This window comes from Rosa chinensis, chromosome 4, assembly GCF_002994745.2.
Source record: "Rosa chinensis cultivar Old Blush chromosome 4, RchiOBHm-V2, whole genome shotgun sequence".
NCBI classification, from domain to species: Eukaryota; Viridiplantae; Streptophyta; class Magnoliopsida; order Rosales; family Rosaceae; genus Rosa; species Rosa chinensis.
The window spans coordinates 11,523,214-11,540,773 of record NC_037091.1 but is presented as its reverse complement, the minus strand read 5'-3'; the positions used below and the strand labels follow the sequence as shown (position 1 = coordinate 11,540,773).

Below are 17,560 nucleotides of genomic sequence, written 5' to 3'. Positions count from 1 at the left end.
TGGGAATTTCTTTCTCCTTTTTTACCAGTGGGGGCTTTTTGTAATGGGAGTTTTACTTTCCCTTTTTCTCTGCTAACGAAAGTTCTGGAGCTTTCTCCTTCTTCCATTTCAATATCTTGATAAGGAAAGACTTTTCTCGTCTTTCTGATTTTGAATTCTTTCATTTCTTCGATTAGTTTTTCTAATCGTTCAGGATTTTCACAATTCTCAGCTTCTTTATAGAGTTCATAGAGCCTCTCAGCTCTGAGCATATTGATTGGTCTGTTCAGATCAGCTTCCAATTCTTCTTCAGAAATTGGATCTTCAATGGTGGGTTTTGTTCCACTGACACTAGCTTCTCTAGTGCTGTAGCTCCTTTTCATAAGACTGCTGTTTATCCTGAGGTTCTCAGGACAGACATCACTTTTTCTGTGATTGTCAAAGTTGAGGCTGATTTCTCCAGTTTTTCTACTCTAGTAGATTTTTGCTTTTGCTCTTTTCGGTTGCCTTTTTGGACCTGATAATTTCCATTCAAGAGGAAAAGTCACTTAATTCCAAGTAACTTTATGAATCTGCTGTGAATGGTTCTTCTGATTGGTGAGGAATCCAGTAGTAAGACCTGGGATATTTGTTATCCTTGTCTTGGGGGCTACTGTAGTACTCATCAATTTATAGTATATTCTATATACTATTGCAAGTTCTTGCATATCTTCTTTCATGGATATGCCGTCTGTCTTGACTCTCAATCGTAGACAGTGAGCTGCATCTTTCAAGCTGGTGGTGAAGTTGGGGAAGCAGTTGAAATACGCTACTTGATCGCATAGAGATGCTTCAAGTGTTCCCAACAGACTAGCTTGGAAGTCTGTTAACCTGTTGTCCTGTAGAACACATAGGACTGAACAGTTTATGCCTTCACGAGCAAGCAGATTTATGCCTACTTGGACTGCTCCAATATGCATAAATTGATATTTTTTTGCTTGTGCTCTGGCAACTTCTGAAGGAGTGATTAATAGAAAATCAGTCTCTCCACCTGCTGTAGCGGGGGTTGTGATTTCCAGTAGTTTAAAATAATGGCTATCCATTAGATCAAACTTTCCCCTTTTGTAGATTTGTTTAAAATCTAATTTTGGGATTGAGGAGTTTTTTACCTCCTGTTCGATTTCGTTGAATTCGAACTCTTCAGCATTTAGGAGTTGTACTCCTTTCTTTTTTCCAAAGATGCTTAACATCTTGATATCTCTTTTCTCCGGGTTTTCATACCGGATACTAGTCTGACTAGTAGATAGTTCCAGAAAAATCATGTTTGGAACAAGATTTGTGTCTGGTTTTTCTAATGGTTTGAATCCATTAGTCTTCTTTTTTACTGTAGGCACTTTCTTGTCCTTCAGTATATTTTTCATAGAATCCAGCGATTTTTGCTGTTCATTGATTTTTCTACTGACGACTGTCAGCTTTTCTTCTTCCGTTTTTGGAAGTTCTTTGATATAATCCAGTTTGTTTTCCAATCTTTCCAATTGGTGGATTATAGCAGGTAATTTTTCTAGATGAGTTTGACATCTAGATATTTCTAGTAACAACTTCTGATATTTCTCATCAGAAGATTTCAATAGAGAATTTATTTTCTCTAATAACAATTCTGACATTGTCCCCATTAAGGAGGGGTTCTCCTTGAGGTATTTTACAAGCTCTGATACCAGTGATGTGCGGATCTAACCAATGCTCAAATAATCAAGAGGTTTTTGTTCCTCTTCCAGAACATACAAAAGATTATCTATCTCTTGTTCTACTTTATAGATTCTAGTTTGGAGTCTGTAGATGATATCCCAATAGTTGGGAGATTCTCTATCAAGACTATCTCTATAGGTTTTTAATTTTCTTAATTTTTCTCTTTCTTTTTGCAATTCTTTGCTAGTAATTTTCCAGATAGCAATCAACTCTAATCTGTCAACAATCGAAATTATGAATAGTAAAATAACTGTTTACCTTCGAGTATAGAGGATGAGTTTATTCCTGCAAATGTTTAGACAAACAAATTCAAAAGCATGGGCCCACTACGCTCCGTCAATTTTATTTTTACCAAAGGAAGAGATAACTATTAAGGAAAGTAAAAGACTCACTAAAGACAAAATGTCCTTAAGTGTAAACTTTTGTCCTTAGATGTATAAAATCAAAAGTGGAGGAGTTCTTTGTGTTTTGGACTTCTACTAGGGGGGTCTTTGTAGTTTGCTATATAATTAATGACCTTATCTCAGAAGCCTGAACTTGCTTGCATTACATTGCCATGCGTGCATATCACAAGCACTCTATATACTACAATATACTGTACACTTGCAAAGGAGATAGCAATATAAGCATGGCCTACTACAACTTAGTTTAATGCCATGTAAATACAATGGATGCATCTTATTATTTATGCCTATGGCATAGCCGCTATGCATGACTATATAATATGATTTATGTGATGCCAACAGCATGTTCACTCATGCTTAGTTACACATGGACGTCATGTATATATGCATCTTATTTTCTATGCCCAGGGCATAGTTACCATCATTCGATTGCTATTCTTCCCACTCTTGTCCCTTCTACTAAGAGGCTTCGTTGGAGCAATGGAGCGTCATGCTTGGATAACTCTAACATGATTTAGGTACTTACATGATTCCAATTCCAACTCGCTCAAAATCGGCATAAGATAAGTAACTAGATCTTATCTTTTACACTCTTGCAATTCGAGCTATTGCCATGTCTTTACATGTCTCCATGACCCTTACACATGCCTACAAAATGTTATCAGTGACTTTACTACAAGTACATGCTATACAAATATGCCATGCTTCTATTTAATTGCAACTCAATTAAATAAACATGTGACACTTGCTTAAGCAAATTATGCCATGCTTATTTGTTGTTCATATAATTAGCAAGATTTACATGTGTAAATATTTTGTCTAGCCTCTTGGCCACCATACTTTGTCAAACTTTCCCCCTGGGAAAGAGACCTAAAACGGGTCTAAAGAGTCCACGAGTCTATGGTCCACGACCAACAGCCAAGCGGTAAGGCAACGCCTCATAGGTGACAATGACCGCTACGCGGCATTGCAGTTAAGCTTTCCTCCTCCGGGAAAGAGTAAAGGGATCGGTTAACGTAGCCCACGGCAGCCATTGATCCGGCAATTAACCCCCGACACTTGGGTATCAAAGATTAGGTTCGCTACCTAACACCCACTGCTTAAACACAGCTCCCCTTATCAAACAATTTTCCGACCATACGGAGGTCTATAGCCTGGAGTAGGGGACTCTTTGGAGGGCCTACTAGGGGCCCACCTGAAAGGGCATAAGCGTTCACTCCGACCAATTCTAGATGGACAACGCACTTGCACTAATTATGCTCGCAATACGGCACAAAACCACGCTTTGGTATCAACCCCGTTGAAAACCCTCCTTGATCGGGGAGTTCGGGCACTTGTACATACAACCCAGCATAATTAACAATGGTTACGCTCATGCCTCAGGGCATCACTTGCGAGTTACCCTTTAATGCCTCAGCGGCAACTTCGAGCTTTCACGCTCCGCCTCAGCGGCAACCTCGAGCTTCCCGCTCACGCCTTCGCGGCAACCCCGAGCTTCCCGCTCAGGGGCTCTCCGCTCACGCCTTTGCAGCAACCTCGAGCTTCACACTCATGCCTTCGCGGCACCCCCTAGCTTCCCGCTCATGCCTTCGCGGCACCCACGAGCTTCCACTCATGCCTTCACGGCACCCCTAAGTTTCCCGCTCACGAGCTTCGGCTCATGCCTTACCTGCACCATCGAGCTTCCCGCTCATGCCTTTGCGGCACCCCCGAGCTTCTGCTCATGCCTTCCCGGCAGCCCTTGAGCTTCCGCTCATGCCTTCCCGACACCATCGAGCTTACTGCTCACGAACTTCCCTCTCATAACTTCGCAGCACCCCTGAGCTTCCCGCTCACGAGCTTCAACTCATGCCTTCGCTGCACCCCCGAGCTTCCGCTCATGCCTTCCCGACAACCCTTGAGCTTCCTGCTCATGCCTTCTTGGTAACACTTGAACTTCAGCTCATGCCTCCCTGGCAACCCTTGAGCTTCCGCTCATGCCTTCCCGGCAACCATTGAGCTCCCGCTGATGCCTTCCTGGCAGCCCTTGAGCTTTCGCTCATGCCTTCCCGGCAGCCCTTGAGCTTCCCACTCATGCCTTCCCGACAACCCCGACCTTCCCGCTCACTAGCTTTCCGCTCATGTCTTCCCGGAAATCCTCGAACTTCCCGCTCATGCCTTCCCGGCAACCCCGAGTTTTCTGCTCACGCCTTCCCGGAATTTCCAAGCTTTACACTCATGTCTACTCGACACACCATACGTTAATGGAACATTGAATTTTTCTACCATTTGTCGTTTACCGATTGCGACAAATTGAATTCTTTTCGCGTTCCATTAATACGAGCGACAACCAAACAATCACAAGTGTTCGCGTATTAATCATTCACGAATTACAAACGCTTGCCTTTATAGCACTCATGCAAACTTACACCAAGCGTAACCTCGTGAAACTCGACCTCATTCGTTTCCTTGCCCGCATTACGCATTTATCATATGCAATTCGTTTGCTCACACAACCATATGCGTTCTCGAGTTTCTACGTCATAACCGATCATACTCGACGCCATTTACGTGTATACATCAACATGTATCACACACCTCATACATTTGCATATGCCAACGCATATCAATGCAACTCACACATGTTGCCCAATGCAACAAGCATTCTACATATGCGTGTTTTTGTCTTTGTTGTGTAGGTTAACGACTCCCTTCTTGCTTACGGAGTTCGGGGACTTGTAGGGGCTCCGTGCTGCCCGGTTACTTATGCTTGATGACTTCATGATTATAACTCCCCAACCAAGAAGCTCCTCTTACTTGGGGACTTCGGGGACTTGTAGATACCTCTACTAGCAAACTAGTTTTGCTACTTCACCAAGCATAAGTAACCCTCTCTTAGCGGGCCCATAAGCCATTGTGGGACCCAACCACGACATGCATCCTGTAGCCCTATGTTCAGGCTACGCTACGGTATCCAGAAGTGGCAGATACGTCGCCGGGAAGCCACCTTCCCGGCCTTGCCAATATGCCTCCATAATAGGCTTTTCTACACTAGAATAGTGAGTTCAGCATCCCACATTGGAAAACAAGTGTAAGGGGGGAGGCTTCCTTACTTATAAAAGGGACCTCCACCCACTTAGATCACTATCCCATTATATTTCATGTAATCCTCTTGGGTCGCAAGGCCCAACGTACATAGTTAAGATTTCAAGTGGACGCAGTTTCCCGCTAATACAGGAGACGAACCACTATACTTCTTGTGTCTTCTCTCTCTCTCTCTCTTTTACGTTAATTAGACCCCTCAGTCACAAACATTAACATTGGCGCTGTCTGTGGGAAGCCAACACAAAGGCTTTGTCACTTACCATTGAGATAAACCGCTAGCAAGCATTGCACCTAACCCTATCCTTGGCGGTAACAAAAAAAATTTCAACAAATTTGTTCCCAATGCCTGCAAAGTTGCAAGGTTTCAAGTTAAAGAAAAGTCAACGCTACACCCACTCTGAGCTCAAGTTTTGTCAACGCCAATCAAGTTTGGTCAGCGGCAACTCCTCAACCTTCTCAGCGGCAACTTGTGCCCACTCAATTCTTTAGCGGCAACCTCTGCCCAGGCCAGCGGTAAAACATCAAATTAAAGCTTGATCAACACCCACTGGGCTGGTCAACGCCAGCTCAAAAGGGTCAACGCCAGCTCAAAATGGTCAACGCTGACCTACTCAAAAAAAAATAAAAAAATTGGTGATGAGTCACTCTGGACACCCAGAAGACTTCTCTGGGCACCCATGGCCATTCTTCATTGATCATCAGCGGCACACCTCCGCCGGCCAAAGATAAAGCACCGCAGGCCATGCTCAACTAAGCTTCACTGCTGCAAGTTCACCATTGAACTTCACTGCCAGGCTGCACCGCCGGAAGTTCACCGCTGAACTTCACCGTTGAGTTGCACCACTGACAAAATAGTTTGCTAGTAGAGGTATCTACAGTTGTATTGCTACTTCACCAAGCCGCAAGGCCCAACATACATAGTTAAGCTTTCAAGTGGACGTAGTCTCCCGCTAATGCGGGAGACGAACCACTATACTTCTTGTGTTTTTGGCTATTTCATGTTTTTTTTCAAAATCCACCGACCAGTCGGCGAAGTCTGCCGACCGGTCGTTGTTTGTCTATTTCAGGGTCAGAAGCTCACCGACCAGTAGGCGAAATCCGCCGACCGGTCGTCAGGAAAAAAAAAAGAAAAAAAAAACTGAAAAATCAACCAAGAAAAAATATTTTTAGGTTTTGTTTTTGTTTTTGTTGAGTCTTTAGGAGTCTTCCAACATTATGATGAGCATGAACTATCGATTTGAATTATATGGTTACAAGATGATTGCAAGCATGATTTTGGATTCATAATCTTAAGTAATTGCTAATAGACTTTTATGATTATTATGCTTGATTTATGGTGCAATTGATGGTTAGGACTTATGTGATGACTGAAAATTTGATGGAAGCATGCTAGAACAAGTTAAACTTGATTTAGTCCCTTGTGAGTTATTGAACCTTTATATGTGCTATTTCTTTTCTGAGTGCTTAGTATAGATCATCTTATTTTCTTGACGAGGATTTTGCTTGATCTCATCTTTTATTCACCTTGGTTGAGACTCGGATTCGACATGCATATTTATATAAGGACAAGTGCTAGAACTTGCCCCAAAGCCTCTTGAAGCGTATGGTTGAATTGCATGATGGATGGGAAGGAATGAAGGCACTAGGATTACCACCAAAGCCAAACTAACCGGTGTCCCTTTATGCACACAAGATGTGCAACCCCCTAGTTAACCCCGTTGTGCCTACATTTAGCCTTTTCTTTCATCACCCACATAATCCTTAAACCTTAAGCCTAGTGTAGTTTTTCCTTTACCCTTATTTTTAAGATTTAGTGGAGCTATATTCATGAGATATTTCCGTTCAAGGTGATTGTTGTACAAAACAAGTGTGGGGGAATTAGATTCATGATCCAAAGAAAAAATATTTATTGCCGTGAAAAAAAAAAAAAAGAAGGAATTATTCGGCATTGAAAGAAAAAAAATAATATAAAGTTTGGATCTAATTCTCTATGTGAAAAGGAGATTGATTAGAAGTGAAGGCCCAACATGAAAATTTTGGCCTTTGTCCTACTTCACGAATGTTGTAGACATTATACCTTGAGAACTTTAAAGATTTTTCATCTCTTACTTCATTACTCGCCCCACTAGGTTTTTAGAATCTTTGTTATTTCCTATTCTTTCTTTCATTAAACCTCAACCCTTGGCCCCATTACAACCTTGAATAAAGACCTTATCTTTGAAGTTGTGCATTCGATTTGTGGAGACTTGTGCAGAGGGGTGAGCATATGGTGTCACTGGCCTTCATCCGAGTTTTGGCATTCCAATCATGGGATTATAATGAAAAAAATATCAGAAAAAGCTTTTCTTTCTTGTTATCATATGTGAGCTATTTGTTTGCCTTATTACATCATTCCTCTCACATATAACTTGAGTGAATATTTATGCTTAGGCATCAAGTCAGAAAATCATGAGAGAAAAGAAATTGAGAGCATCCTTGTGAGAAATTAAGTTGAAGCTTGTTTGAAACATGAAGATGTTGAGTTTTCTTTTGTTGCATTGGTTTTGGTTATCTTTGCATCAGATTTTGAGTATGATGGTTATCAAAGTAAATTAGCTCTTAAGTCTGATTATGAGTTTGATTTCATGACTACTTGAATCTTGTTGACCATATGTGCGGGCATTATAAGTTCTCTAAGATGTTTGGAAGATATTAGGTCCGTGTCTTTGTTCTAGTTGTTCTTTGTTTGCTAGGGACTAGCAAAGCTTAAGTGTGGGGGTATTTGATAGGAGCATAATTATGCGATATTAATAACGTTAACCTCTATACTTTCTTTGTTAGTTAGTGTATTTTCTCGTTATTTACGTTGTTTACTTGTTTTATAGGTATTTTGAGCAAAGAAGGAGAAAAGAAGTAAAAGAGGGATTGAAAGGCAAAATCGGCAAATCTTACTGTGCAGATCAGTCAACTTCGACAGATCACTGAGACCACCTCACAATGAACCAGATGTTGATCTTTATATTGATGGAAAGCTCCAGATGTCTAGTTTCCAGATCTTTTTACGGCTTGTCAATACCATTTTTCTAGAAGAAGTTATGGCCAATTTAGTACAACAAGGTCAGGCTGTGCGTGAATCTGAGGTTGGACGGGAATTTATGTTTCGAAGCCCAAAACACACTGAGAAGCCCAAGGACGATTTTGTGCTTCATATTCCGACTTATGATGGACAATTGGCATGATGTGAATGGTTGGAATAAGTCATCAAGTTCAAGAGCCAATAGGAAAACTCCACCTAAGCATGTGAACGTACCCTAATTCTTTTAGGTTTTGGATTTCCTACACAACAAGAAAGACAAAGGCAACCTCTAAGCATATAAAAGGAGATCAATCTGCAGCGGCTCTTGTTTTTCTCGTCTCTCCTCTCTCTTCCCCCCTCCTCGCTCCTGCAACTTCTTAATTTTCTCTTTAGCTTGTTTTTTTTTTCTTTCTATGAGAAACTAACTCTTTTGTTAGGGGTTGTTGAAGCCCCAACTCATGATTGTAAACTTGTTATGACTTTCAATTAGTTTTGTTTATCTATTGGATGAGAACCTAATTTCTATCTTCACATTAATGATTCCTTTGCATGTTTTCTTTGGTGCGCAACTTAGATTGCATGTTTAGGATTCTATTGCTAAGAATGATCATTGCATGTGCCTTGTTTCGAGAGTTCCGTTGAGAGTTCTAGAGTAGTAAATCGTCTATAAGGCGAGTGATTAGGTTCCTAGGTTAATTGAGACGCGTCGTACTCAAGATGCCTTGTGATGTCTCGTTTTTCTATTGCGTAATGATTTCTTTGTGTTAAATCTAGAGTTGCGTCAACCTAGGTTGCATTTTAGAAAATAGGTTAGGTGTAGAGCGTCTCTCACCTAGCATACAAGTAAGGAAGAACAATAGGTTAATTCAGGCGTTGGGTTAACTTGAGCATCTTCATCCATAAATAAATGAAATTAGGTTGAACATGATTCATTTACTTGATTGATTGGTGGTGGATGCAATTCCTCTAACTTGTTTTATCTTTGATTTTCAAAACCTTGAATCAAGTCTTTTTATTTTCGGAGTCGTTCAGTGTTTCGTTTTTATTTAATTAGTTCGTCAACCAAAACACCTTCAAAAATTATCAAACTTTGTCAGTAGTTAGTTTATCATGTCTAGAGTCTGTCTGTAAATTTTCGTGACATTTAGAATAGTTTAGAGTCGTCTGCCAGTCAGATCTTTCTAACTGAACAGTTTAGGTTTATTTTATTTTGAGTCTTTAGATTAGTGATTAGACCACAATCTCTTGCGGGAACGATCCCTACTTACCTATACTATTTTCGACATTCTTGTAGGGTTAAATTATAGACATTTTTGTGCATTTATTTAGGTGTACAGAAATAGCCTATCAATTTTTGAATCCATCAAAAATTTTCTATACACCTAAATAGATGCACCGACCCTCAAGAAGTCTCATGAAATCTAAATAGATGCACCTAAATAGATCATGAAATAGATGAAATAACAAAGTGATTAGACCACTATACATGAAATAACCACTATACTAATTTAGATCATGAAATCTAAATTAGGTTGAACATGAAATAACCACTATACTTGTGTTTTCTCTCTCTCTCTCTCTCTTTTACGTTAATTAGACCCCACGGTCACAAACATTAACATCAACTTTTGTGGATAGCGTTTCAAGAGACTTGAACATGCCCAGGTTGTTTACAATCCCTACGGAGTTGCTTAACCAGTACTCGAATAGTATGCTTGGTCTCACTTACTATTTAGAATGGAGAGTGTTGTTCCACGTAAAAAAATCAATTTGTTTTGTTTTGGGTGTACTGCTCGATTACTCTATCACGCATAACCCTACTATTACGAGAAAGACTTGGGACGAGAGTATATGAGACTATCATGTCGCATGTTATTTGAATGCAAGTAGGGGATAGAAGATTCAGAATTAAGAGGTCGATCTGCTCATGTAAATGGACTTCAGTAATTTTTTGCACCTTTAGTTTGAAAGAAACACAACCGTTAGAGGAGAAACAGAGTAGACAGTTCATGCAGAACTACTAATTTTTCAAGAGATTGGCTTGAAATTAAACAGAAGCTTTACCCACTAGCTAATTCAGAATTATGTACATGTTTACCACAAATATTCATGTTCAGCTCTACCAGGGTCTAGCTATTATAACCCAAGCACATACATCCAGTGATTGAACTGTTTTCAAGACCACATATGGTACAATATTATTACGTTGAGAAACAAGTAATATTGATTCTATTGCTGCTGGTTTTGCTGTCTCTGTTGGTTAAAATTGGGATGATTCTGCGGTGTGCCCTGAAGTGCTACCATATTAGATTGTAGATTCTGAGCATTTTGCGCCATGTTACCAAATGCACCTTGTGAACCATGCTGCTGCTGTAAAGGCATCATACCACCAGTATTTGTGGCTCCCATATTAAACACTGCAGACAAACACCCCAATGATATATAAGCCACAATACATTGTTGACAAAATAGGAACAAGAGGCACCTGATTGCATTATTTATATGTAAGTTAATATCAAAGACAGAGAAAGGGTGTATGTCAATACTTTGGTCGCTCAAAATCTGGGAAGCGTGACTTCTCTGGGGATTGTTGCCAGGCATTTCAAACTGTGGCAAAAGATCAAAATGGCATTTAGTTGTCATAGTATCAGTGGTTGTCTAATACATGATGTCAAAATTCATATCAATAAAATGAAGATGCCAAGCAAAAAGGGGCACAAACACAAATGTCACAAGATGGTAACTTCTGTATTCTTGTTGTAAATTATATAGATCAATCATCAATATAATTCCATAGACTCCTAAAACTTGCATATGATTCCCACGACCCCGAGGAATAAATTTCAGATAACTCTTTTGAGTGAATCACTTGTGGCTTGGTGTTCTTCAGTAGTGAAGAGGCAAAGTCTATACTGCATTATCAGCTGGAATGTAATTAGAAATTTAGAACTTAACACCAGAATTTCAAACAAGATGTTCTCTGGTCCATCACCAAAACATTACTCGAGACTGAAGTGATTAGTATGTTCTCTACTTTTTAGGAAACTTTGGTTCCAAATCCTAGAGGCCCTCGCCAAGTATGACACCTCATTATATAAATCCATAATTCAAGAGTATCTCATTCAATGCTCGAAGGCATTTACCCCTTTCAATTTACCCATCTGTTATAATTAATTCACCAAGAAAAAACAAAGGATACCATATTAGCAGTGTACCTGCATTCGCGGCAGAAGTGATTGTGAGGACATTGTTGCAGACATGTTTGGTATCTGGAACAGAAAGAATTGAAGATCAAATAAGACAGTGACTCAAAAGAGGATAGAAGATAGCATCTTCCAAAAATCAAATAAAGCTTGAGTTGATGTTAAAATTATACTATATATATGAAATCCAAGCACAGAACTAATGTACTTATGGGGAGAAGCAGGCAATACAATCTAACATCCACTTTGCATCATGATGCAATGAGAAATGACAGTTGAAGAAATCAATTGTAAAAAGTGAAACAATGAAAAGAAAAATTAGCTGACCATTTGATTTGGTGTTGTCTGAGCAGCATTAAACAATGCACTATTAGCAGCACCAGAAAACTGACTAAGATGACGATTCATTTGACTTCCTGGGTTAAGTTGGTTTTGACCAATGCCATGTGGAACATGTCCAGAAGGCAACTGCCTACCCTGAAATTGCTGGTGACCCATTGATGGAGAAAATTGCATTTGATGTTGTCCATGTAACTAGACCAAAAACAAAAATTTATTGGTCTAACCCAGAATATAAAGAATTGCAGTAACTAATAAAAAAGTTCTTTTGATTGTTGATGCAAAAGTATATCTCAGTCAAACGCCTGTAACTATAAGAATAAAGGAAAGTGGTGGAGTGAGAGGGAGGTAGGTAGATAGAGTATAACAGGCATGTATAACAGGTTCATGGCCAACAGGCTCCTGAAAAAAGAAGTACAAGAAAAAAGAAGCTAGGCAACAAATTTACCGACTGGAACTTTTGCTGAGCCTGTCCCTGCAAATCATGCAGCTGATGCAGTGGGTTCTGCAAAATCAACATGAGCGTCAAAAGTCGCGTTCTCTAAAGGACTGCAATGAAATTAATCAAGCAAGTGAAACAAAAACATAAAAAAAGAACCGTTTCGTCCCTAATTCATAATTTTGCCAAAAATGATCACTTCTAACTTCCTAAAGCTGCAATACAGTGTTTAGGTCATTTGCTATAAACCTTACTTGTCCAAGTCCTTGCATTGCCGATTGCCTAAATTGTTGCTGAGCCAGGAGTTGCTGTTGAGGAGGTAATTGCATCAACTTCTGCTGCTGCTGCTGCTGCTGCTGCTGCTGCTGCTGCTGTTGTTGCTGCTTCTGTTGCTGGTTTTGTTGTTGAGGAGATGGCGTATTCATAATGTTTGTACCAGACCTTGGAGAGTTGGCATATGGTAATGGAGATGTTGTTGTGTTATCGAAGTTTGTAATACTTGTGCCACCAGGAGATGCAGCTGATCTTCCCAAAAGTTGTGATCCGGGAACCTGCTTTTGAAATTGTCAGGCAAGACCTATATAATGCAATTCCATTACAGAGACCTATATAATGCAATTCTATTGCAGGTGAAATCAGTTCACCAATTAGGTTTGAGGTGGACCCAACTCAACCTGCTTCCATATTAGTATGTATATAGTACAAGGAAACTGTAGCAAAAGATCAGATAAGAAGCTGAGAAAAGATGATTATGAAAATAACAAGTATGGTTGTCAACCTGCTACTAAAGAATAGTTCAAAATCAACTAGGATCAATCATCACGCCAACATCAAACTCAATTTGGGTAGACGGAAATCAAAATCCAAATTGAATATAGTACAATCATTGCAGTCATAGTAATTTCAAAAACCCTTACAACCGACTTCACAGGCAGAAACCAAAGTAGAAAGTCTCGAGATAATGCAGAGTGCTTTTATGGAAAGAGTTATTGAACTGGGTACACTTTGAAGACCATGAAGATATATGCGAAAAGATGGCCAGAATGAATGCCGGAAGAGAATAATAAAGGAAAAGAAACGGAGTTCCAGGTCCTTACAAACCCCTTTTCTGCAACTTATAAATGCAAACAGAGCTATAAGGATGAAAATAATGCTTTTTTACATAAAATGAATGCACAACCTAATGAAGTACTCTTCAGCATACTTTGATAAGCTTGCGTCACAAATTTGCAAGAAGAATTAAGGATTTAAATTCAATATGCAGCCCTTAAAGAAGTCTATGATCTAACAATTCTAACCTGCATCAACGGGCTCTGGCCAGACAAGTTACTTGATGATACAGGAGTATTCTTTGAGTACATACCTGAAAAATTAGTTAAAATCAGCCAAAAAGGAACGCAATACGACCTAAACCTCCTGGTTAATTTATGCTTGAACAAACAGTAACTCAATATTACCAGACGCTTCAGGAAATGCTTGCGCACCACCATCACCGCCACCGAGCACATCTACCAGATGCATTGGAAGTGCAGGTGGATTCTGCCTTTGGTCTGGAGGCAACCGTAAAGCTGCACGCATACAAAAATCCATATAAAAATTCATAACCATACTCTGTATAATTAGAAAAACTAAGCAGCTGATCACAACATCTAATTCATAAATAAAACGAGCAACTACATCAGAACGTGGCGACTAAACCAATTGTATTGCATTTTGAAGAACCAAGAAGCCAAACTAAGGGAAATGAATGAAACCAGGCTACCAAAATCAGTTGAAGAAAACAGGTATTATTGCTTTACCTTCCCCATAATTAACAGCAGCCCGGAGTAGATTCTCCTGCTCTTGAATTTTAGCTGCCTGAGCTTTGTCCAGAGTAGGAACAACCGGAATGCCTTGCCGAGTTCCAATGCAGTAGGCTTTTCGAGTGTCTGCCAATACTTTCTCGGCACTCTCACAAGCAGCTCCAATCATATCAATCCTAGCCTGAACCGAATCGGACCATACTTAGATTACGGAATTGAGAATATATATATTGAAAACAAAAAGCCTAGCAATTACCTTTAGCTTGTCAATTTGGGTCGAGATTGGGAGGCTCTGCAACCCTAGAAGCAGCTGCTCTCTCTTGGCGTTGTCCTCGACCTCCATCTCCGGCAAGAGCTTCGACGAGAGCATCACCGGCAACACCACGGCGTTCTCGGCGTTCACATTCTTGGGATAGACCACGAAGGCCTTGGAGACCTTTTTGATTTCGTCGACGATGTTGAAGAGCTCTAGGTTGACCATGGAGTACTGGCTCAGGAGGTCCTGCCATTTGGGAGTGGTGTTGGTGCGAGCGTGGCCGTCAAGGTCTTCGAGAATGCGGGTGATGTTTTTGAACAGATTGGTGGCTCGGTCCTTGACGGACTTGAGGTTCAGCTGCTGCTGTACGGCGTCGTTTAGTCTCTCCACCGCCGCGGGTTGCGGTTGCTGCTGTTGGAGGGGCTGTGGAGGTTGGTTCTGCAGCGCGCCTTCCATGGCTGCCATTCTTGCTTGTCAATCCCAACGAAGGAGCGACAGAGAACTAACTACAAGGATTTACAGAGAAAGCATTAGAACATGAATGGGGGCTTCTGTTGCCTTGGAACTAGTTTGGTACTGGGCTTCTCTTATTGGGCTTTTGGGCTTTTGAATTGGGTTGATGCTTCTAGCAGTGTTCGAGATTTTTTTGGGAAATGAAATTTATTCTCCTTATTTTATAATCCACACATCATATTTTTTTCACAATATATTAAATAAAAATAAAACATGGAGTGTGGATTATAAAATGAAAAATGTGAATTTCATTTCTCATAAGAAAATGTGGTATATACTATATTACCAGCCATTAATAAATCTTTGATGCATTACTTATTCAAAAGCAAACCTAAGACCTATGCAATAACCATAACATAGAAATAGGCATAGTCTAAAAAAGAAAAAAGAATTAAATTTTCTCCTTGCCCTTAATGCTAGGGCTAGGAGGTTTAGTGAGAAATGCAGAGCATGCTTCCTATGCTTCAGCAACCTTCTTGGATTTTGATGGCTGCTTGTTCTTGGATCCCAAAGGGTCTGTCTGCCACTCATCTTCTTTGGCCTAGTCTTTAACAAGCTTTCTTTTGGTACAAGTATACTGTCTGGGGCCTTCACCATGCACAATGACTTGTTTGTGAATCTAGAAGTGAATTCCAGCACTTTCATTTGCTTTGTAGGAGATTCAGTGCATGCAGGGCGATCAACTAACTCTGGCAGCAAAATTTTCAGCTTTCTCGGAACTGAGAATGGGGAAGTTGGACGTCCTCTCTTTAATACTACATTCTCAAGCACTGGAACTAGAGCAAATGAGTCATCATTGTTATCATTCTGGTGAACAGACTACTCCCTGATCACAATTGGTTTGCATGCAGATACATGGTCTTTTTGCCCAAAAAGAGCTATACTCACCAGAGGTAGCACCAGATTCTTAATGCCTTGAAACCTGAAAGCTCCATTCACAAACTCACTGTTAGCAAAACCTAATACCAGACCAACTATCTCCAAATGTTTTTGTGCCACTTGTTCCACTCTTGGCGCAACCTTAGCAACCATGGGGCATGCTCCTCCCTCATGGAAAATCATATGACAAGCCCTGCACTTAGCCACATGTGCAGGGAGAAGAAGAAAGAAATCATCGCCTGCATATTCGAGTCTAACTTTAAAGTTTTCTTAGGGGAAAACAGTTTGGAGATTTTATGTGAAACACGAACCCTAACCTTGCCCTTATTCTCAAACAATTTTTCATCCAACTCGATATACCTTCCAACCACAGAAGCTATATTAGCAATAATTTTCCGTACCTCGAAGTGGTGTGTTAGTAATGCGAACCCAGAAGAGCAATACCGTCATGGTGACTGTACATATAGCAGATACTTCACGGTCACAAGGTTTTATACTATCACCAGGACCCTGCAGGATCACCTCAGTGTCAGACCATGGGTAGGGATTGGCACCCAGTGTTACGTCCCGTATCTCAATTTACCGGTTTACTAGTCATTTGGACGGTAAACGGCAATTACTTTCACTTTTACTTTGTTTTAATACTTTTAGTGGCCCAATAAGTTGACTTTTTATTCGGGTCAAAATATGAGAAAATTTTCTTCTGGAAAGTCGTAGAGGACGTTAAACTGAGTCCGTGCATATGTGGTACGTAAAAATCGGAATTCGTATGCGAAATTTATGGGTGAAATACGGAAGTTACTGTTCATGGTAAATTGGATATATATCTATGGAAAGTTACCATAACTCTCTCTCTCTCTCTCTCTCCCCTCCTGTCGGCTTCTCCCTTCTTCCCTTCAATTCACCGCCGTCCGGCCACCTAATGGCTTGCCGCCGGTCAGTATAGGACCGTCTCCTTCCGTTGCACATGCCGGTGGTAGTGGGTCACGGCGATTTGGCTGGAGAAGTGAGGATCGACGACTTGAAGTTTACTGTAGCAATTGGAGGTTTTCCGGCAATTCTTCCAATTCCGGCCATCTCCGGTCACCAAACCATTCCCAATAGGAGCGCCTCGAGCCATTTGACATTTCCCCTCAAGCTTCAAGCATCGATTTGCATTGTAGAGAAAGAATCAAGCAAAAACCCGATTCTAGGGTTTTGAAATTTCTGGAAAATTTTCACTGGCCAAATTAGAGCTCTTCAAGGTAAAATTGGAACTTGTTGTAGTTGAGAAAAATGTTGGGTTTGTTGAGTAGGTGGTGCTGCCAAATTTTGGTGGCCATCGGAGGTGGTTGCCGGTGGCGCCTGAACCCCACGCGCCGCCACTGTAGGTCACGCGTGGAGGCGTGTAGGGCAGCTTTTTAAATTCAATTTTTAGCCTATTAAATCCTATAAATGTTGTAGAGCTTATATATGAAGTTTAATGAAGATGGGGAAGTTTTGAATCGATTATAAATTCTTGGAAATTTAGAATTTCGGTTATCAATTTATGAGAATTCGACTGTCGGATTTCTCTCGAATCTGCCCTAGAACTTGTAAATTAATGGAATGGTGTTAGTGGTAAATTTTGGGTTGAATCGGAGAAGGAAATAGAGATGTTGGGTTAGGAGAATTGATTTTGGGAATCGTATTTAATTACTGAATTTTTATTCACGGAATATAATTGTGTACAGGGCGCTATACCAAGTTACTACTCGACGGAGGAAACTCGTATGCGTGGTCACCTATATAGTACTGTGAGTGGACTTTTGTTTTAAATGTTGATGCATGCGTTGTTTCTTGAATTAATGTTTTATTTAATTATCATAATATTTTGTCGAGCATATTATTTTTAGTTTCGGAT

At 40.4% G+C, this 17,560-nt stretch overlaps 1 protein-coding gene across 2 annotated transcripts; it reads right to left on the bottom strand.

Moving 5' to 3' along the window:
- Positions 1-10,229: 10,229 nt before the first annotated feature.
- LOC112195758 (mediator of RNA polymerase II transcription subunit 8) lies at positions 10,230-14,813 on the bottom strand. Of its 2 annotated transcripts, none has more exons than XM_024335953.2 (10): positions 14,287-14,813; positions 14,028-14,211; positions 13,686-13,796; positions 13,527-13,591; positions 12,483-12,779; positions 12,238-12,294; positions 11,778-11,984; positions 11,463-11,516; positions 10,794-10,860; positions 10,230-10,664 (listed from the first exon to the last, which is right to left on the bottom strand). In XM_024335953.2, the coding sequence occupies exons 1-10, from the start codon at positions 14,749-14,751 to the stop codon at positions 10,477-10,479; spliced, it is 1,695 nt and encodes a 564-aa protein (XP_024191721.1). In that variant the 5' UTR covers positions 14,752-14,813; the 3' UTR covers positions 10,230-10,476. The 2 variants fall into 2 exon arrangements, with proteins under 2 accessions (XP_024191721.1, XP_024191722.1); XM_024335954.2 differs by having other exon boundaries at positions 10,794-10,854.
- Positions 14,814-17,560: the final 2,747 nt, after the last annotated feature.